The 22,911-nt window shown below is 37.6% G+C and overlaps 1 protein-coding gene across 1 annotated transcript in view; it reads right to left on the minus strand.

Annotated features, from left to right (window-relative positions):
- Positions 1-22,159, minus strand: part of NRK (Nik related kinase) — a 167,712-nt gene extending 145,553 nt beyond the window's left edge. The window contains 2 exon segments of the mRNA XM_019949429.3: positions 14,795-14,860; positions 21,867-22,159. Of these exon segments, the coding sequence (XP_019804988.2) occupies positions 14,795-14,860; positions 21,867-21,923 (123 nt within the window). The 5' untranslated portion in view covers positions 21,924-22,159.
- Positions 22,160-22,911: the final 752 nt, after the last annotated feature.

Genomic DNA, 22,911 nt, shown 5'->3' on the forward strand with positions numbered 1-22,911 from the left:
AGGACATATTTAAAGTGATGAAGGAGAAAAACCTACAAACAAGATTACTCTACCCAGCAAGGATCTCATTCAGATTTGATGGAGAAATTAAAAGCTTTACAGACAAGCAAAAGCTGAGAGAGTTCAGCACCACCAAACCAGCTTTACAACAAATGCTAAAGGAACTTCTCCAGGCAAGAAACATAAGAGAAGGAAAAAACCTACAATAACAAACTCAAAACAATTAACAAAAAGGGAATAAGAACATAAATATCGATAATTACCTTAAATGTAAATGGACTAAATGCTCCCACCAAAAGACACAGATTGGCTGAATGGATACAAAAACAAGATCCATATATATGCTGTCTACAAGATACCCACTTCAGACATAGAGACACATACAGACTGAAAGTAAGGGGATGGAAAAAGATATTCCATGCAAATGGAAACCAAAGGAATGCTGGAGTAGCAATTCTCATATCAGACAAAGTAGACTTTAAAATAAAGACTATTACAAGAGAAAAAGAAGGACACTACATAATGATCAAGGGATTGATCCAAGAAGAGGATATCACAATTGTAAATATTTATGCACCCAACATAGGAGCACCTCAATACATAAGGAAAATACTAACAGCCATAAAAGGGGACATCGACAGTAACACATTCTTATTAGGGGACTTTAACACCCCACTTTCACCAATGGTAAGATCATCCAAAATGAAAATAAATAAGGAAACACAAGCTTTAAATAATACATTAAACAAGATGGACTTAATTGATATTTATAGGACATTCCATCCAAAAACAACAGAATATATATTTTTCTCAAGTGCTCATGGAACATTCTCCAGGATAGATCATATCTTGGGTCAGAAATCAAGCCTTGGTAAATTTAAGAAAATTGACATTGTATCAAGTATCTTTTCCGACAACAACACTATGAGACTAGATATCAATTACAGGAAAAGATCTGTAAAAAATACAAACACATGGAGGCTAAACAATACACTACTTCATAACGAAGTGATCACTGAAGAAATCAAAGAGAAAATCAAAAAATACCTAGAAACAAATGACAATGGAGACACGACGACCCAAAACCTATGGGATGCAGCAAAAGCAGTTCTAAGAGGGAAGTTTATAGTAATACAATCCTTCCTTAAGAAACAGGAAACATCTCGAATAAACAACCTAACCTTGCAACTGAAGCAATTAGAGAAAGAAGAACAAAAAACCCCAAAGTTAGCAGAAGGAAAGAAATCATAAAGATCAGATCAGAAATAAATGAAAAAGAAATGAAGGAAATGATAGCAAATATGAATAAAATTCAAAGCTGATTCTTTGAGAAGATAAACAAAATTGATAAACTATTAGCCAGATTCATCAAGAAAAAAAGGTAGAAGACTCATATCCATAGAATTAGAAATGAAAGAGGCGAATTAACAACTGGCACTGCAGAAATACAAAAGATCATGAGAGATTACTACAAGCAACACTATGCCAGTAAAATGGACAACCTGGAAGAAATGGACAAATTCTTACAAATGCACAACCTGCCAAGAGTGAATCAGGAAGAAATAGAAAATATGAACAGACCAATCACAAGCACTAAAATTGAAACTGTGATTAAAAATCTTCCAACAAACTAAAGCCCAGGACCAGATGGCTTCACAGGCGAATTCTATCAAACATTTAGAGAAGAGCTAACACCTATCCTTCTCAAACTCTTCCAAAATATAACAGAGGGAGGAACACTTCCAAACTCATTCTATGAGGCCACCATAAACTTGATACGAAAACCAGACAAGGATGTCACAAACAAAAAAACTACAGGCCAATATCACTGATGAACATAAATGCAAAAATCCTCAACAAAATACTAGCAAACAGAATCCAACAGCACATTAAAAGGATCATACACCATGATCAAGTGGGGTTTATTCCAGGAATGCAAGGATTCTTCAATATACGCAAATTAATCAACGTGATACACCATATTAACAAATTGAAGGAGAAAAACCATATGATCATCTCAATAGATGCAGAGAAAGCTTTTCACAAAATTCAACACTGATTTATGATAAAAATCCTCCAGAAAGTAGGCATAGAGGGAACTTTCCTCAACATAATAAAGGCCATATATGACAAACCCACAGCCAACATCATTCTCAATGGTAAAAAACTGAAACCATTTCCACTAAGATCAGGAACAAGACAAGGTTGCCCACTCTCACCACCCTTATTCAATATAGTTTTGGAAGTTTTAGCCACAGCAATCAGAGAAGAAAAGGAAATAGAAGGAATCCAAATCAGAAAAGAAGAAGTAAAGCTGTCACTGTTTGCAGATGACATGATACTATACATAGAAAATCCTAAAGATGCTACCAGAAAACTACTAGAGATAATCAATGAATTTGGTAAAGTAGCAGGATACAAAATTAATGCACAGAAATCTCTGGCATTCCTATACACTAATGATGAAAAATCTGAAAGTGAAATCAAGAAAACACTCCCATTTACCACTGCAACAGAAAAGTAAAATATCTAGGAATAAACCTACCTAAGGACACAAAAGACCTGTATGCAGAAAATTATAAGACACTGATGAAAGGCATTAAAGATGATCCAAATAGATGGAGAGATATATCATGTTCTTGGATGGGAAGAATCAACATTGTGAAAATGACTCTACTACCCAAAGCAATCTACAGATTCAATGCAATCCCTATCAAACTACCACTGGCGTTTTTCACAGAACTAGAATAAAAAATTTCAGAATTTGTGTGGAAACACAAAAGACCCCGAATAGCCAAAGCAATCTTGAGAACGAAAAATGGAGCTGGAGGAATCAGGCTCCCTGATTTCAGACTATACTACAAAGCTACAGTAATCAAGACAGTATGGTACTGGCACAAAAACAGAAATATAGATCAATGGAACAGGATAGAAAGCCCAGAGATAAACCCATGCACATATGGTCACCTTGTCTTTGATAAAGGAGGCAGGAATATACAGTGGAGGAATGATAGCTTCTTCAGTAAGTGGTGCTGGGAAAACTGGACAGGTACATGTAGAAGTATGAGATTAGATCACTCCCTAACACCATACACAAAAATAAGCTCAAAATGGATTAAATCCCTAAATGTAAGGCCAGAAACTCTCAAACTGTTAGAAGAAAACATAAGCAGGACACTATGACATAAATCACAGCAAGATCCTTTTTGAAACATCTCCTGGAGAATGGAAATAAAAACAAAAATAAACAAATGGGACATTCAAAGCTTTTGCACACAAAGGAAACCATAAACAAGACCAAAAGTCAACCCTCAGAATGGGAGAAAATATTTGCAAATGAAGCAACTGACAAAGGATTAATCTTTACAATTTATAAGCAGCTCATGCAGCTCAGTAACAAAATAACAAACAACCCAATTCAAAAATGGGCAGAAGACCTAAATAACATTTTTCCAAAGAAGATATACAGACGGCCAACAAACACATGATAGAATGCTCAACATCATCAATCATTAGAGAAATGCAAGTCAAAACTACAATGAGATATCACGTCACACCAGTCAGAATGGCCATTATCAAAAAATCTAGAAACAGTAAATGCTGGAGAGGGTGTGGAGAAAAGGGAACACTTTTGTACTGCTGGTGGGAATGTGAATTGGTACAGCCACTATAGAGAACAGTATGGAGGTTCCTTAAAAAACTAAAAATAGAACTACCATATGACCCAGAAATCCCACTACTGGGCAAATGCCCTGAGAAAACCATAATTCAAAAACAGTCATGTACCAACATGTTCATTGCAGCTCTATTTACAATAGCCAGGAGATGGAAACAACCTAAGTGTCCATCATCGGATGAATGGAGAAAGAAGATGTGGCACATATATACAATGGAATATTACTCAGCCATAAAAATAAATGAAATTGAGCTATTTGTAATGCGGTGGATGGACCTAGATTCTGTCATACAGAGTGAAGTAAGTCAGAAAGAGAAAGACAAATACTGTATGCTAACACATATATATGGAATTTAAGAAAAAAATGTCATGAAGAACCTAGGGGTAAGACAGGAATAAAGACACAGACCTACTAGAGAATTGACTTGAGGAAATTGGGAGGGGGAAGGGTAAGCTGTGACAATGTGAGAGAGTGGCGTGGCCATATATACACTACCAAACGTAAAATAGATAGCTAGTGGGAAGCAGCAGCATAGCACAGGGAGATCAGCTTGGTGCTTTGTGACCACCTAGAAGGGTGGGATAGGGAGGGTGAGAGGGAGGGAGATGCAAGAGGGAAGACTAATGGGAACATATGTATATGTATAACTGATTCACTTTGTTATAAAGCAGAAACGAACACACCATTGTAAAGCAATTATACTCCAATAAATATGTAATAAAAAATGAACAAAGTAGTGGTACCGACAACAACAAGGATGAATCTCAAATGCATCATGCTAAGTGAAAGAAGCTAGACTTAAAAGGATAAATATGTGTGCATCTAATTATAGGACATTCTGGAAAACGCAAAACTATGGGGATGGAAAACAGACCACTAGTTGCCAGTGGCTGGAGTTGAGGAAGGGTTGGCTACAGAGGGGCATCAGGAGGTATTTTGGGGGGTGATGGAACTGTTCTATATCTTGATTGTCAAAATAAACTGTATGCCCCCTCAAAAATATATATGGTATGTATATACATATATTTGCATTTTGTGTATATATGTATATACAAACATATATGTATGTATATACATATATACATTTATATGTATATATTATACATATATAAATGTACATATATATACATATATATGTACATTTATATGTATATTCCTATACATAAATGTACATATATAATTTATATAAATATATTCATATATATGCAAAATAAAACAAAACTTGATTTTAAATATATTAGACAAAGAGCACATTAGTATTTTTAGCAATACTCCCAGCACTCTTTAAAATGGGCTTTTTCACATAAATTTTCCTAGGACTGATATATTTAAAACATCTTTAAGTGTAAAATTGAAGCATCAATTTTGTATATCAATTTTTAAAAATTTATTTAAAAAAAATTATTGGAGTAGAGTTGCTTTATAATATTGTGTTAGTTTCTACTGCACAGCACAGTTAGCTATACATATACATATATCCCCTCTTTTCTGTATTTCCTTCCCATTTAGGTCACCACAGAGCAGTGAGTAGAGTTCTCATTAATTATCAATTTTATGCATAGTATCAATAGTGTATATATGTCAATCCCAATCTCCTAATTGTACGCCAATTTTTAAGTAACTGCATTATTTCCCACACAGAGATTTATATTTTATTAAAAATCTATAATCGGGATGCTTTTATCTGATTGAACAAAGCCACCATGCTATAGTTTATTAGTCTTGGCTTTTGTTTAGAAATATGTATTTGTCTCCATTCATTTAAATTTGTCTTTTCTGCTCATAAAACCCATTTATAAAATCAACTGGATTAAGTATATGAAGATATGAAGACATGAGACCATGATTTTTGTATTACCCCAACACACCAAATATAGAATTTCAATTTCTCCCCATATATATCTGTGAACTTATTAAATAGATGTGTAGTTGTGAAAATTTTTTATTGTGGCCTCCAGAGAGCACAAATTCTACATACGACTTTTATTTTTACCTTTCATTTCTATCATGCTATTGCTTCTTCCTCCCTCAAGTTTTATCAGGAGGCAGAAGTAAATTTTGGTATAACACAAAAAGAAAAAGACAAGCCTACAACTCAGAGACTGGGTTATATTCCACAGTTGGAGAGATGTCATGGACATGATAGAAATATTCCATTTTCTCCAAGGCCGCTAAGCCTCAGCACTTTCCACTAATTTGGTCCCCTGAGTCTCAATTTATTTAGTGTATGTTGTTTCTTTCACCCCCATTGCAAATATTCAAACTCAGTTTTCTTGTTGAGGAAAAACTTGTTCCTGGAGGGTGAGTTAGAAGGTTCATTAGACTTTCCACATCCAAAAAAAAAAAAAAAAGGACATCCCTATGTTCTCCCTCCTTTTGCCCAATCTCACCCTGGCACTCCCTTTCCTTTCTGTTACTCATCACTCCCTCCTTAATATAGAGCTACAGTCATAGGGAAAATAACTTCCTTCTTTAAGTCCACTAAAACTAAATCAATAAAAATGACCATCCCCCCCAAAAAAATGGTTTCTGGTAATTCTAACTAACACCTAGTACTTAATATATTGCTTGGGACACAGTGAACATTCGATAAATATTTTTTAATTGTATTATGGAAAATTAAACATTCAAAGCAATGTTTTTATTTAATGGATAAATTGATGTTTCCTATGCTAGAGAAGCCAGAGGATTACTTAAGAAAGACCAACCTCTACTTTTGAGGCATATAATCACAAGGGGGTGATGTCATAGGAAGAAGGAGGAACCAAGAGAGGGATCTGGTCTTATGGTACTGCACCAGGAAGGCACAACAGCCTCGTAAGCCTGTGGCCTCAACTCAGCTTCAGCTTCAGTTCCTGCTTCTGAGGCTTGCAATGTATAATGAAATGCACAGTGTTATGCACTTTATGGGTGCTTAAGCAATATTTGTTGGCTGACTTAATTGAGCTATATTTGCAAAATGGCAAGGATGTGAGGAAACTTTCCTACCTAAAAAGAAAGCATTCACAGTGCTAGACATTTGTTAGGCAAATAAACAGTATAATTTCAGCCTAAAAGGAAAAATATTCAAACCCCTATCCAATAGGCCTAGTGGCTAGGCAATCCAAATGTCAGCACCATGTTTCTGAAACTTAATTTAAAATATCATAAATTGTATGTCATCAACTTTGAGGACGTTTCTTTCCTGCCTTTCTGTTCCCGTTCCCTGTCCTAACTGCAAATCCAGAAAACGTAACTAGTAAACCTAAATATCACCTGTCTGGTGAGATTTCCAAGTAAAAGCAATGTGTCAAGCAGTGATTTAAAAAAAATCAAACTTAACAGGGACGCATTGGACAGTGTTTTAAAAAGAAATTACCGTATTCAACAGTACACTTCCAGAGAGCAATAGATTCAGGAATTTGCTCATCATTGTAATGACACACCTTCTATATCTGACTTAATCTGCTGAGTGCCAAGGGGCAGATGACCCCTCTAATATATCTCAAGGACAGATGGTTACTTATGCCCAGGGTATGTTTTTAAGTTTTAGGACAATAATATATTTGGCCCAGTCCCTTCCTTCCACCAGCATTAACTGAGTTCCAACTAGGCATCAGGGACGTGTGAAAATTAAGCTCTAGATCCAACTGTAAAGTTTTACCCTATTTCAGGTGAATTTTTCCTTTGCTTGAAACAGTTGCCTTGAACCTTTTCCCACTTCTTTTTCTGCCTTCACCACCTGCAAATGGCAACGTGGGAATAGGTGATTAAAGTTAGAAGTACAGTCAAGACGTCATGAAGGGCACGGCAAACTGGTTCACTCTGGCGATTCAGTTCATTGTCTTACCCCAATAGTATTCTGCTTAAGAAAATGCTGTTAATCATTAATCATTAGAGAAATGCAAATCAAAACTACAATGAGATATCATCTCACACCAGTCAGAATGGCCATCATCAATAAATCTAGAAACAATAAATGCTGGAGAGGGTGTGGAGAAAAGGGAACCCTCTTGCACTGCTGGTGGGAATGTGAATTGGTTCAGCCACTATGGAGAACAGTATGGAGGTTCCTTAAAAAACTACAAATAGAACTACCATATGACCCAGCAATCCCACTACTGGGCATATACCCTGAGAAAACCGAAATTCAAAAAGAGTCATGTACCAAAATGTTCATCGCAGCTCTATTTACAATAGCCCGGAGATGGAAACAACCTAAGTGTCCATCATCGGATGAATGGATAAAGAAGATGTGGCACATATATACAATGGAATATTACTCAGCCATAAAAAGAAACGAAATTGAGCTATTTGTAATGAGGTGGATAGACCTAGAGTCTGTCATACACAGTGAAGTAAGTCAGAAAGAAAAAGACAAATACAGTATGCTAACACATATATATGGAATTTAAGAAAAAAAAAAAAAATGTCATGAAGAACCTAGGGGTAAGGCAGGAATAGAGACGCAGACCTCCTAGAGAACGGACTTGAGGTTATGGGGAGGGGGAAGGGTGAGCTGTGACAGGGCGAGAGAGAGTCATGGACATATACACACTAACAAACGTAGTAAGGTAGATAGCTAGTGGGAAGCAGCCGCATGGCACAGGGATATTGGCTCGGTGCTCTGTGACAGCCTGGAGGGGTGGGATAGGGAGGGTGGGAGGGAGGGAGATGCAAGAGGGAAGAGATATGGGAACATATGTATATGTATAACTGATTCACTTTGTTATAAAGCAGAAACTAACACACCATTGTAAAGTAATTATACCCCAATAAAGATGTTAAAAAAAAAAAAAAAAAAAAAAAAAAGAAAATGCTGTTAGATAACAGTAACACAGTTTTACCTTTGCATTGGGCATCATAGTAGTTACTGAGATAAATATTAGGTCTTGCTATCAGGTAGTAAAGTGGACGAAAGAATGGAAAAACATGATGAGAATCATTTTATTTGGTGAAATGAGGAACTACTTCACCTAATAGCCAATAATCAACTTCTATTTTGCAAGGTGGTGAAAGAACTATAAGCTAGTTATTATTATGCTGGTGACAGTAAGAATAAGAATAGTTTACATTCTTGAGTTCCAGGCACTGTGCTAGGTGTATTGTTGAAGAGCCAGAAGAACGCTGGAGATTATCTAACGAAACACATTTATTTTATACTTGAGGAAACAGGCCCAGAAAAGTCAATTTATAAGTATTGTGTCAGTTAATGGGAGAGTCAGGTTGCCACTCACTGAGCCAACCTAAGGTGCTTTGGTCTCTTTCTTAATATTTCATAAAATAACTGTGGTCTCTCCGTGTATATTGCTCTTCAGGAAATTGTTTATTTTTTAAATAGTAACATTAAAAACAAGTTTCAAACTATTTTCTTTTTGTTAATTTGGTCTCACATGGGCAAATTCTAATTCAAATGACAATTCTTAAGCTATGAGACTAGCATCTAAAAGTGAAGAGGAAACTACGTTTTATAACTCTACTAGAGGAAAAAAAGAAAGAGCAGTACTTTCTCCTAAAAAGAGAGAGAAAAATAAAACCCACAATTTTAAGTGAGGTTTGTACTGGCAGGAGGTGGGAGAGGGTAGAAAGACAGGCATTTAATTAGAAGAAAAAGAAGGAAAGGAAAAGGGTTTCAATGTGGAATGTGCAACTCAGCCTTCATTTCAACGTGCACAGACCTCAGTAGATAGCTGGAAACCTGCCAGAGAACGAGGCCTTGGAAACAAGCTGGAAGACATTGGAGAGACTTTAACCAAAACAAACACCAGCAGGGGATGTGGTTGGCAGAGCTGAAAAAGCAAAGGACTCTATGAGTCACTCTGACATTAATTTTGAATGGTATCATGCTTCCATTTTGTTATACAGGGTATCTATACAGAATTGTATATGTATGTATATATATATATATATATATATATATATAAAATATACATACACACATACATATATATTATTTAGGTAAAGAACATGTAACATTACAGTCATTAGAAATATACAATTAAAAAATATAGAGTAGAAAAGTACATCCAGTATCTCACTATTCTAACCATTTAATTCACCATTTTTCATGTGCAAGTTTTAACAGAACTGTAAGAGTATACAAATAATATGCAATACTTTACTAAATATCATAAACATAGTTCTATGCTGCTAGATACCTTCATAAACATTGCTTTTCAGAGAAATAATATATTAACTGAGATAATTTACTTCATTTAATTTTTTACTATTTAGTGTTTTGCTGAATTTGTCTTCCTACAAGTAATAGGAACAGTGATAATGATATCAGTAGCTATCTTTTAAGGATAGCTACCATGTGCCAAGTGCTTTATATGCATTGTTTTTAAATTTTATAAAATCTTGCAAGGTAGGTATTATTAGCTCCATTTTATAAATAAGGAAATTTATACTCAGAAGTTAAGTGACTTGCTCAAGGTCATAGCTAATTAATGGCCAAGTAAGCACTGAATTAAGTCTGTCTTGTTCCAAAGCAGGTCCACTTTTCACCACAAAATGCCACCTTTCTGCTAAAATGAATATATGCTTTTTCTATATTTTTGTATTTATCATAGATTTCCAGAGGCGGAATTATTGGTATAAAGAGTATGAACATTTTAAAAGCATTTACTACATACTCAAGGTTGTTTTCCATGAAGGAGGTATTTATATAAAGTGCCACTATCCCAAAAATTTTTACAGAAGGAAATAAATTTGAGGGAGAAAAAAGAGGTTACATCAATGAGTGACAAAGGAAAATCTGTCTAATGTAAATAAAGCATCTGTAATCATTCACCTTCTGTAACATAGAGGTTTCTAGTTTGAAGATCTGATGGTAGGAAGTGTTCTCTATCTCTGGATGTGAATAGGTACATATAAAAGTCTTAGGAATTATAAATGTGTACAGGACATAGCATATAGTAGATGCTTCATGAAGGTTCAATTTGACATGGACTTCTGGCTCCTGATGAAGATGTGGAAAGCTGAAAGGAGTGCCACCTCCACCCTAACAACAATCAAAACATGAATAACCTACGAAATCATTACTTTTCTTGAACCCAGAGAGAAGTCTCAAGGCAACCAGCCAGCCTGAAGTCTGAAAAAAGACAAGCACTTGCAGGGAGAGATGGGACATGAGCACTGGCTCACCCGTGGCTACAGAGGGAAGACAGGATCACATAGAAGCTGGTATAAAGAATTCTGCTGAACATGGATGGACCTGGAGATTATCATACTAAGTGAAGTAAGTCAGACAGAGAAAGACAAATATCACATGATATCACTTATATGCAGAATCTAAAAAAATGATACAAATGCACTTATTTACAAAACAGAAACAGACTCACAGACATAGACAATGAACTTATGGTTACCAGTGGGGGAAGCGTGGAGGGGAGGGACAGATTGGGAGTTTGGGACTGACATGTACACACTGCTATATTTAAAATAGATAACCAACAAGGACCTACTGTATAGCACAGGGAACACTGTTCAATATTCTGAAGTGACCTAAATGGGAAAATAATCTTAAAAAGAATAGCTATGTGTATATGTATAACTGAATCACTTTGCTGTACACCTGAAACTAACACAACATTGTTATTCAACTGTTTCAATAAAAAATAAAAATTAAAAAAAAGAATTCTGCTGAATTTTTAATGAACTGCTAAAGGCCAAGTATGGGCTAGCATAAGAGTACAGTACGCTCATGAGCCACAGATACAAGAGGAATACATGCACAGTCATAAGCTTTTCTCCACAGATTTCTGGTACTGATCTGATGGAGAGAAGAAGCCCTTGCAGTAGGAAAAGCGTGAAACCATGTGTAATTTCTCTCCCCGCCCCCCATGGAATAAAAGCCCTAAGCCTTAGGGGAAGGGCACATCAAACCCTATTCCCCGCAGGGTGCAGAGGAAGACCTGATATAGCTGGGGGAAATGTAAAAAAAATAATAATTCACTCCTCTATTTCTGGGGGGTAGCGCAGGAATTAGTCCTGGGTCCAAAACATTTAGGATGTCTTACCACTAATAGAGGGGCAGGGTAAATAAGAAAGTCTCACTCTCATGACCTAGAAGCACAGTATCTGCCTAAGACTGGGGTTGAATCAGGAAAACAGAGAACTCCCTGCCCCACACCATCAGGCTAACAAGCACTTAAAGAAGCGATAGCAGTATACCACTAGGGGAGGCAGGAGAGCATTGAGCGAGAATCTGAAGCACAGAAGCACGAGGAAGAAGCTCAGAGAAACCCGAGGACGGTAAATACCCCACCAAACACACACACACACACACACACACACACACACACACACACAAAATAAAAACAAAACCCCTAGACATTTCATATTTAAACTGCTGAAAAACAAAGATAAGGAGAAAAATCTTAAAGGCAGCCAGAAGATAGAAGGAGGAACGAAAATGACAACGGACTTCAGAAACTATGCAAGCCAGAAGACAATAGAGTGTTATCTTTAAAGTGCTGAAAGAAACTACAGTAACTGTCAACCCCAAATTCTATATCCAGTGTAAATATCTTTTAAAAATGAAGAAGTAAGGACTTCTCACACTAAAGCAGAGACTTCATTACCAGAAGCCCTGCACTAAAAGAAATGTTAGAGGAAGTTCTTCAGGCTTAAAGAGTATCGTACCCAGATAGAAACTTGGATTTACCCAACGAAATGAAGATTCCAGAAATAGCTCAAATGAGTATAAATATAAATTTTTCTTCTTTTTAAATTGCTCTAAAAGATAACTGACTAAAGAAAAAGTAGTAGTATTGAGTAGAGGGAAAATAGTAGTAGTAGTGTAGGTTCACATCATACCTAAGAGCAAAATGTATAACAACCATAAGCATAGTACACAAACTAGGACACCACACAGTGAAGTGGTAGAATACTACTTGAAGGTATACTGTGTAATTTAAGATGTATATTGAAAAGTCTTGATTGTGGTGGTAGTTACATGTCTGGACATGTTTGTCCAAACTCATAAAATTCTACACTTAAAAGGATGAATTTACCAAGTGTAAACTATACCTAAATAAGCCCTAGTTTATTTATTTTTTTAAAGATTTTTTTGATGTGGACCATTTTAAAAGTCTTTATTGAATTTGTTACAATATTGCTTGTGTTTTCTGTTTTGGTTTTTTTTGGCCACAAGGCATGTGGGATCTTAGCTCCCCAACCAGGGATCGAACCCACACCCCCTGAATTGGAAGGCGAAGTCCTAACCACTGGACTGCCAGGGAAGTCCCCTAAGCCCTAGTTTTTTAAAAAAGAGAATTATCATGCACAACTCACCTTTTTACCCTCTTGACTTTTCTTCTTATGGCATCACAATTCTGATGACTGCTGATGAGAAACCATCTTTTTGTGTTATCTAGCCTTACCTTTGCTTTTTGCCTTATATAACTGAGGTTTTTACTCCTAATATCTGATGGTGGAGAGAGCTCTATACCTTCAAATCAAGCCAAGTATACACACGCGCACACACACACACACACTTAACTACACACCCCTCAGGAATTAAAATGTGCGTGGAGCCATGGAAATTATAAATGTGCCATAAAGAAGAGAAACTTCTATGTATAAGGTGTAGGTATCTATGCACAAAGTGGCAAAATTTGCTTAGATCACACAAATGTTAACTAATCATTCAGTCTAGAATGCAATTGAAGTAACAGAAACAATATATTTGTGTCTGTATCACATTTCCGTCTATAGCTTATTGTTTCTGTTAATAGGTCAGGTCAAAATGGCTTGAAAAAACTTTTGTCATGAATATTGATACTCTCTCTGTTCCTTATACTCACCAAGGTTCTTTCTGCTTTTAGGATCCTTCCACAATGCTATTTCTCCTACTCAAAGTCTGTGCTTTAGGCACATTTGCGCAACTTTTAAAGATCTCCCCACCCTACCTGGGTAGATGAATTTAAAAAATAAGCTACTTCTGGGCAGATGCAGCCCTAAGGTTACAAGGCTTGGCAGGCAGAGGGCACCTTTGTCTGAACTAGAAAGAGGCCCCTTCCACTGGACCCATTTCAAGACACGTCTACACAACCCATACATAGAGGACCGGTGGTCAGTCGACAGTAAGGATCAGCCTAGGGACAGTGATCTGGTTTTTGAGGGACATTCCTGGGGAAGAGGAACCCTGCATTTGTACATAACATTATACAAGGTTGAGAAAATGTCTATTCACCATATTAGAGAGTGAGGGAAGGGCACCTGATCAAGGTGATAGGGCCACTAAAGCACCCCCCATCTCCAATCCAGCCCTTACCACTGCCCCTGCTCTACCTAGAATGAATCAACATCATCCTCTACAACCATACCTTTGCTTGGTTATCTCATATTTGTCCTCCTGATGTCATTTTAACAGTGATTCCCCCAGGGAGCCTGACTTTCAATCTAAATTAAGCCCCCTGTTCTTTACTTTTATATCACTATGAATTTTCTTACAGAAATATATTACAATTGCAATTATATAGTTATTCCTGTGCTTACTTATATATTTGCCTCCTCCAAGCCCCCACGCACCCACACACAAATACACACATTTAATCACTTACATATTTCTAGACCATAAACCCTGGAAGAGTAGGGACTATCTGTTTTGTTCACCACTTAAGACTATCACAGTGCCTGGCATATATTTTATGCTTAATAAATATCATTAAACAAATGCAGAGATTTTCTTGTTAGATTATTTGGGAAGCTATCACATACGTGTGCACATTCATGTACATAGTATGATATAGAATGCTATGGAAACTTTTTGTAACATTCAGCTTAAAAGTTGAATGTCAGTAATTAGAATGGTATGGACATATAATATCAAACAAGTGATATTTTTATTTGGGTACATATTATTTGAATTAGTTCTCTTTTCCTTTAGTGATTTTATTAATTTTCTGCTAATAATGTTTAGATCTTATGTTTTGTTGGTTGGTTCACTATAGCTTTCCAATCCATTTTTTCGTAATAATTCTCACAGTTGTTACTGAGCTATCTTAATTTGATCATTCTCTCAAAGTGAAATATGTTTTGGCATTATTTGATTTGCAGTGTAGGGTTTCGACTTAACAATCATTTTTGTTATTAGAAAATGCAGAATGAATACCTAATGTAACTCCACTTACCAAATAGATTCTGCCATAAGTACCAAGGCCAATGGTTTTATCCAGTGAGAATATTCCAGTGGGATCCTGCAAAAATGTAGGATAAAACTTTTCAATTTTCTTGGAAAAACAGCCAAGCATTAAATTATCTAGAGTGGAATTTCTAATCTGTCTTGTTCCTTTAGAATTTCCATGGGAAGAACCTAAGTATTATTTACCAAAAGCATAGCGTTGTCACAATCTCCCTGGACTGAGTGTAGTCATTTATAAAAAAGAAGCAATGGTGTGAACATTAACTGTATAATTATCATAAAACTGTAAAATGCATACAATTATGTCTAGTTGAGGCATATTCATAAGTTAATTAGAAAGGCTATTAAAAGTAGAACTAAATTAATTTACTTGCAATTGAAATACTCTTTTGATATCCATCTTTTGAGTGCTAACCAGACAGGCAGAAAGTTTACCATATGGCAATGGTAATATTGAGTAGATATGTAATGATGAGTAGGTACTGGCTACAAAGTCTAGATTGTTTATATAATAGTAATTCTTAAGAAAGAATATTGCCTCTAAATATAAATAACAAAATAACATCATGGTATTAAAAGAGCATCATTTTTTTAAAAAAAAACTAGACAATATGTTTATCAGCAGATTCTTAAGGCTTCCATATTTATCCTTAAACATTGTTTCCTTACCTTAAAATATGGATATTCATTTCTTGTTCACCAAAAAACATGGTTTCTTGAATTTTATCACTATTTAAACTCTTACTCTAGCAGCTTATTTTGCTATTTTAGCAAAAGAGATATGAAGTATGAGTAGATGCCAATTTATGCACAAAGTAATAGGAGCACTGGCAAATTCTTGGAAATTCACATGCCTTATAGAAAGCACATTTTATATATACAAACTTTGTATAACTTTGTTTAAAAATATTTTTATCACTGTGACAAATGTGAGCTAAACAGAAAAACTATTGAGCAAATGCAATGTATATGACAAATTATAGATTCCTTTAAACTGGTGTGATATTTGTTTAATCTAGCAAAAGTGTCATAGGAAAATGACACAGCTCTGGGATTACTTCAGTCAATAAGTATTCAACTGGACAGAGTCAGGAGACTAAAGTTATAGCCCCAGTTCTGCCATTAATTAACTATATGACTTTGTGTAAGTTATTTACTCTCTCTGGGACTCAGTTTTCACATATATAAAATAAAGGTGCTGTGTTAAGTGATTTCCTAGCTCTAAAATTCTTTAGAAAAAAATCAGATTCTGACATTCTAAAATCCAGATGTTTCCAATGCATTGATATGACAATTGTTAGCAGCCCACTTTCTTAAAATTAGCATTAAACTCAATGTCACAATATGCACAGCATTACTGTAGGAAAATATTTCAGGGAACATACTCCCAATGAAAATACAAATTTTTTTTAAATGATAATTTTGAGGATTCAAGAAAACTAAAAATAGATTGTTATAGTGGACTTTGATAATAGGCATATCATTGCTGTTATAATTCATTGAAAAATTTATGGGAAAAAGCCAACAAAGAAGTTCCTAAGGTTTGGCTTGAAGAGTTTATCAATTTAGCATATTTCTTTAAAGGAGATCTTTGAGGAACTTATATGAGACATTATTAATTCTGGAGAAACAGTCTCTGGTCATCTGTCAAAAGAATCAAATATGTTAGCTGATTCCTATCGGTAAACCATTCTTTGTTACAGTTGAGGCTGCATTTTAGCTAAAAACAAACAAACAAACAAACAAAACCCCGATATCATATATCAGAGAATTACTGTATTATCTGAACAAGTTTATTTCCGAATCTTTGAGCACGGTCTTTAATTTCTGTAATCCTTTTTCTAGCCCTCAATAATGTAAGTACTTTACTCATATTTGAACCCAGGTATCTACCTACTCAAAAAAGACACCAAGGAAATGAACGGGACAACAAAATGCCGGTGGAATTCTTGAAGGCCTTATTTTATCTATATTCATGTTGTTTGGAAAATTTTTCCTGCTCACAAATGACCAGAACATCTTAATTCTCCTCATGTTCACATTTAATAAAAAAAAGGTTTTTAAAAACTTTTTTTCTGTTCTTAAAGGCAGCTCATTTTAGTATTCATCTAAGACTATTTTTTTCATTAGTTTTATGCAATATTTTTTGTTTCCATCTCCACACTAATCTCTTTCAAGACTAAATGATTGTCAAACTCGGCAAAAAGAGGAAGGGAACTATGCTAATTACTAGAGTAATATTACTCAATTTCTTGTATCAGATTTTCCACTGAATTATAGTCAGAGAAAGCTTATTCTGGGCTCCCAAAGAAGGAAGTATTGAGAAGTCAACTTTTTTTGGTCACTGTGAAATTTAAAGTCCTCACCAAGGGGGTCTCTATGATTACTTGGTCTTCTCCTCTGCCCTGCTACTCGGAGATAAGAAAACCAGAAGAGGAAAGATCTTTATATTTATGACTGCTATATCAATTTAGAGAATACTTGGTGGTTCAGTATGTTCCGGTGTTCCATTTGGTTAAAAGAATGGTCACTTAACAAGAAAACTTAATTTGTGAAAGTTTTTTTCAAAAGATATTACTAAAAGTCTAAGTTTTAAAACATTTTTGAACCATAAAATGTTGGGCAAATACTCCATACTTCGTTATGTTTTTCTATGTATCTAAATTAACTCTTGCAATTTAAAAGTCCTAGTCTGCCCCCTGAAATCCTGAAATTGGGGAGTTGTTTCTGTCTTCTGAATTCAAGAAGAGGGGGGAAAATGGGAACATTGATGGGTAATTTTATTAAAGGCAGGGGGTTGGGGGTAACAGGAAGAAAAAGAACCACTAGAAGGCAGTGTTTGCTGGTCATGGAAGAGACGCAAAAGCAAAGGCTGATCTACAGGACCAAATACAGCAGAAATTAAGAACAAAGTGGAAATGATAAATGGTCATCATAGGTAGCAATAAATTTCAGATTTAGGGCAGTAAAAGAGAATCATAGAACACATTCCAGTAGTTAGACAGCTAAAGGAAGAAAAGAGATTGCACAGTACCTAGAAAGAGCAGAGGCTATTGTTCTTTTGTTTTAAATATTAGAAAATGTGATTTTATGAAAATAGTTTATGGAGAGAGAACCTGAAAGTGGCAGATAAAACAAAATAAGTGTCAGAGTAAGTTTCAGAGATATTTGGAGGAATGGGCTTCACAATTCAAGTGGAAAATTTAAAAAGGATAATCTCTTCCTTTAGACTAGTGTTTCTCAAACTGTGAACTGCATAGACTCTCCTTACATGAGACTCATCTGGAGAATCTTGTTTAAAATACAGATTCCTTGTCCCAACCATGGAATTATGAAACTAGAATTTCTGTGGATGGGTCTCAAGATCCAAGATCATTCTTGGGCACTGTTCTGGTGCACTAACATAAAACCCACTGCTCTAGATATTGAGGGGAAAAAGACTGAGAAAACTGATTGAAGTACAATGTCATTTTGAGGTGATGCTCTGGGATACCTAATGGAGGATATGTTGAATATTTCAATCTTTGTGGACTAGAAGGTAAAACTGATTCAAAATAGGGGGCTAAGGGACTTGAGAAAGTGAAAGTTTCTCATGACTGAGTGTGGAAAGCAGGCTTGGTCTGGGTGAAGGAAGACTGGGAGAGCTGGCAGTTATATTTAAATATAAACTTAATGTAATTCAAATATAGTTTTTTGGATCATGTACTATTTCAGATCACCTCTGCCACCACTGTCCTCCAGGCCTGTCTAATCCTGACCCCAATATAGATTAGGACTACACACGGCAGTGTCAAATACCAAGGCCAGAGTTGTGAGGAATGTCACTACCATACTGGGCACAGAAGGCAAAGGGGACTATCATAGTGAAAGACATGCCAGATTTGGAGATGAAGAAATAGTTTCCAGTCCCAAGGATTGAGTGACATATGCATAGTAGGGAAAAAACCTTATATATATATATATATATATATCTCCCCAGGTATTGCTGCTGGCAGACAATGTGAAACACACACAGATTATATATATATATATATATATATATATATATATATATATATACACATACATACATATGTATATATATGTATATATATATACATATATATATGGTTTTGCCATTCTCTTTTTCAAAAAGGAAGCACAAACCACAAATCTCTGTACTTTCTTTTCTGTTTTGTCACCTATAGGAAATGTTTATTCAATAGTAAGTCAGGAAAAATGGAAAAATGACAGTAACCCACTAATTAACAAAGAAAATGTAGCTTACCCACCTGGCAGTCTCTGGTTATTATGTTTACTCTTTTATTTTACGTCATTAACTTTAGGGAATTATGCAAAAAAGAAAGTACATTTCTCTCTCCCCTCTCCCTGCTTCCCCAGCTTTCACTATTGTTTAATATTTTAGGTCTTAAAAGATATCTATCTAATAACAAAAATGCCAAATAACCTTCTACTACTTTCTTTAAATCACAATTTGCACAGCCAGCTTGGTCTCTTTCAAAGGTCCTTGTCTTGTGGTCATTTAGCTGGCCAGCCCTAGAATGGACATAATATATCAATCTTAAACTAGACCCATATTTAATCATTCTATACTCTTCAAGATTCTTTTCTTGCTCAGTGTGAAACTCCAAAGTCTGAATCCCCCCTCATTATCTGGCTGTTGCCAAGTTGGTATACTTGGTGTTGACAGATGCCAACTTTCTGACCTCATATGTATCCTATTGAGGATAATTATCACAAGGGATCTCACCATATGCAGGTTTCTTTGCTTGCTTTATCATCTCTACTTTGCATCAAAATGCAAACTTCCAAACAGATAACTTAGATATCTCTTGACCTTTTCATTTACTCTTATTTCTTCAGCAACTTAGGAAATAAGTCAAATGCAAAGAAATCCAAAATCACTAATCTATACCTCAGTGACCAAAACAACAGTGAATGTTTTGCATCTCTAAAAATTTGATGTAAAAAAAGAATTCTAAATGGGGGTGCTCTTCTTCTGCTTGATTTCTCAGGGTTTAGACCCTGATGGATGTTCAGGAAGAGGGGAAACTTATGCATAATTTGCTCACATGGTGAAGATCTCCATGATATAAAATAGCTCCTATGTAATAGAAATTTAGAAATTGTTAGAAGTTGAGGACCTTACGAGACTTTCATGAAGTCTGTAAAATAAGGCCAAACATCAATGCCCTGAAATTTTGTCTTCTCCCTATCCCTATATTAAAAACTAACCTCATCTTTCTCCCCTCCACACCCCCACCAACCCCCAGAAAACTATTTAAGTGAGCTGCAATGTAAAGATTGTAGCCTTTCCCCTTATCTTCTTGGCTCTCACCAAGTTCTCATGTCCAGGGCCATGACCGGGTCAGTTAGTCTGGGCCATTTCCCCCCATTTTTTTTTTTTTTGCAGCAATCAAACCTTTTCTCCTTGTTTTTGGAATTCCGTGCTCTATCATTTCTAGGAGGTCTTTCCCATTCCTCCCTTCAGTCAATTTAAAAAAGAGTTTATTTCAGTTTGCCTATGTGTGGTTTCCATATTTGCCCTAGTTTTTTTTTTTTTTTTTTCTCTTTCCCCCACCGTACACAGAGAATGTTGGAGGAGGGTAACATTTCATTCACTGGTTTTACACTTGGGAGCAAATCTAGTCAGAATGTGAAAGTGCTGTTCAGAAAGGAAACCACCAATTGAGGCCTCCATATTCCAGAAATCTCATGTATACACTGAGTGGAAAAATATTTAACTTTTAAAAATTCTGTGACTTTATTTTATGAAGCTGCATCAATAACCACAATGCTGATTATCTGTAATTCAACACGTTTACATTGAGGCTCCTTTAAAAAAAAGGCTGAGAACAATTTGCTAAAATGTTACCCATGTGCATCACCTCCTCCTCCACATTGTTTTAGTGTGAAATTATATAGGTGAGCCTTGGGGAATGCCCCATTTTTGAGGGGGACAGGTGTCTGCCATCATCAGGAAAACAATATTTAAATGTAAATATGTATAAAATTAAGGCACTGCTACTTTGAATAGTCCCATAACCTCAAGGTTAATATTTAGCTTTCCCCAAAGCAAGCAGGCCACTGCCCTGTACTACAGTTGCCTGGTGATCATTCCAGCACGGTGCATGCTTATTCCCTTTAGAGAGTCCAGGGGCCCTTTGCATTCAAGAGAGGGTGCGAGTGAAATGCCAATCTAAAACGGGAACTTGAAAAACGGATTTGGGTGGGATCCAATATCTGCCAGAAACCAGATGCCAATGAAATAAACGGTGCTGCTAAAATAATAAGTCTACTAATAACGACGGCGATAATAGCTCACCAATCAATTACAACTCTGGAGGAAAGCTGGGCATTTGGGAAAAGGAGAATCCGCAAACGAAAACCACGAGAAAAAGCTAAATCTGGTTAGCAAGTGAGCGCAATACATTTTATTTTTTAAATTGGGGTGTGCAGAATTCACTTCTTCCCCAAGCGGCGTCGAGTTCTTTAGCTCCAGCAATACTAAATCAGGACCAGTGCCCTGGCAGAGTAAGAAGGTTTTAGAAAGTGCTATTAGAAAGTGAGACTTCAACGCTTGAATTTTCTGGCCCGCTGGCACCTAGAAGGAAAGGTCACGCTGAGAGTGGGCATCTCTTCTGGCAAAAGAAGAAGCAAACGACGGGGCGGCAGGGTGACAGAGAGGCGTGCTTTCAGGAAGCCACGCGTCGTCGCGCTCTTTGGCCTCTCCTTGGGCCCCGCTAGGACAAGTACCCGAGCGCCGCTAGACCAAACGGGCCACATTTAGAACAGGTCCCGCTGTTTGTGGCCCGCACCAACCTACTGCCACCTCTTCCCACCATCCCTCTTCCCCCGGCCCTTTGCCTTTCCGTGAGTTTGGAGCAACCCGGGTACCCAGGGGGCGCCTTTCCCGCAAGCCCACTCCCGGGGCCCCCTCCTGCAGTCGCGGTCTTATCGAAGTCCTGGCCTAGCCAGGCTTTCGGACGTCTGTTCCCTCCATCGATGCTCAGAACTCGCAGAAGAGAGCACTTCGGGGGTGACGGGCGTCCTCTACTCACCGGCAAGTGGCCCAGATCCGTGACCTCCTTGTCCCTCCAACCCCCAGGTCCCGCCATGACTTCGAGCGGAACCGGAGCGGGTGACTGAGTTAGGCACGCTCGGGGAGTCTGAGGTGGAAGCGGACAGAAGTCGAAGGAGGAGAAGGGAAAGGGAAAGGGCCGGGGAAGGCAACGGGGTCCAGGGTTTGCGGCGTGGGAGAAAGAGGAGGGGAATGTGGAGGGAAAAGAGCGAGGAGTGGAGGGAAGCCGGAGTTTGAGAGGCGGGAAAACGAGTCTGGCTAAGGCGAGAGAAGAGTCTGAGCGTCCGTCCCGGAGACCAAGGAGTGAGAAGGGTGCTCCGAGGGCGAGAGCGCAGCGTCTGTCCCGGCAGGGTGCGCCTCTTTCAGGGTGGGGAGGGGGGCGGTGCAAGGAGGGGGCCCGGGAGCAGCTCGAAGGGGATTGGTGCAGCGTCACGTCGCCAGGTGGGCAGCCCCGCGGCGGGGAGGCGGGCGAGGGGGCCACTGGCCGAGAGAGGTGCTGAAGGACTATAACGGTTTGCGAGCCGGCCCCCGGCGCCCGCCCCCTCCCACGTCCACCGCTGAGCCCGCCGCCCCCGCCCCCGCTGGCGAGTGTTCCACAGGAAACTTTTTCGAGGCAGCTGCCAGCCCCGGAAAACCGGTCCCGCTCCGCGCCGCTCCCAGTCTGGGCCCCACAGCTCTGCAGTCCAAACAGCCCGCGCCCTCACCTCTCCACGAAACACTTGTGACTTTTCTAGTTGTCTATTTTCTCTTTCTGCTCCTCTAATTTTATTGCTCCATTTATTGCAAAGACCCATCAAGATAGATAAGGAAATGACTTACCACTGGGTTAGGGATCAGACCTAGGCGAGCCCCTGTGCGGGCGGGGCGGGGAGAAAACACCAAGTGCGCCGCAGGGCTACCACAGCTTGGTCTTCGAAGCCACTAGCCTAGGGCAGCGCAGCGTGGACAGGGCCGCTGCGAAGTCCCCTCGAGGGGGTCTACATCTCTTCTAGCCCCGGGCTAGTTGGTACTAGGCCCGGGCTGCC

Source organism: Tursiops truncatus, chromosome X (assembly GCF_011762595.2).
Source record: "Tursiops truncatus isolate mTurTru1 chromosome X, mTurTru1.mat.Y, whole genome shotgun sequence".
NCBI lineage: Eukaryota > Metazoa > Chordata > Mammalia > Artiodactyla > Delphinidae > Tursiops > Tursiops truncatus.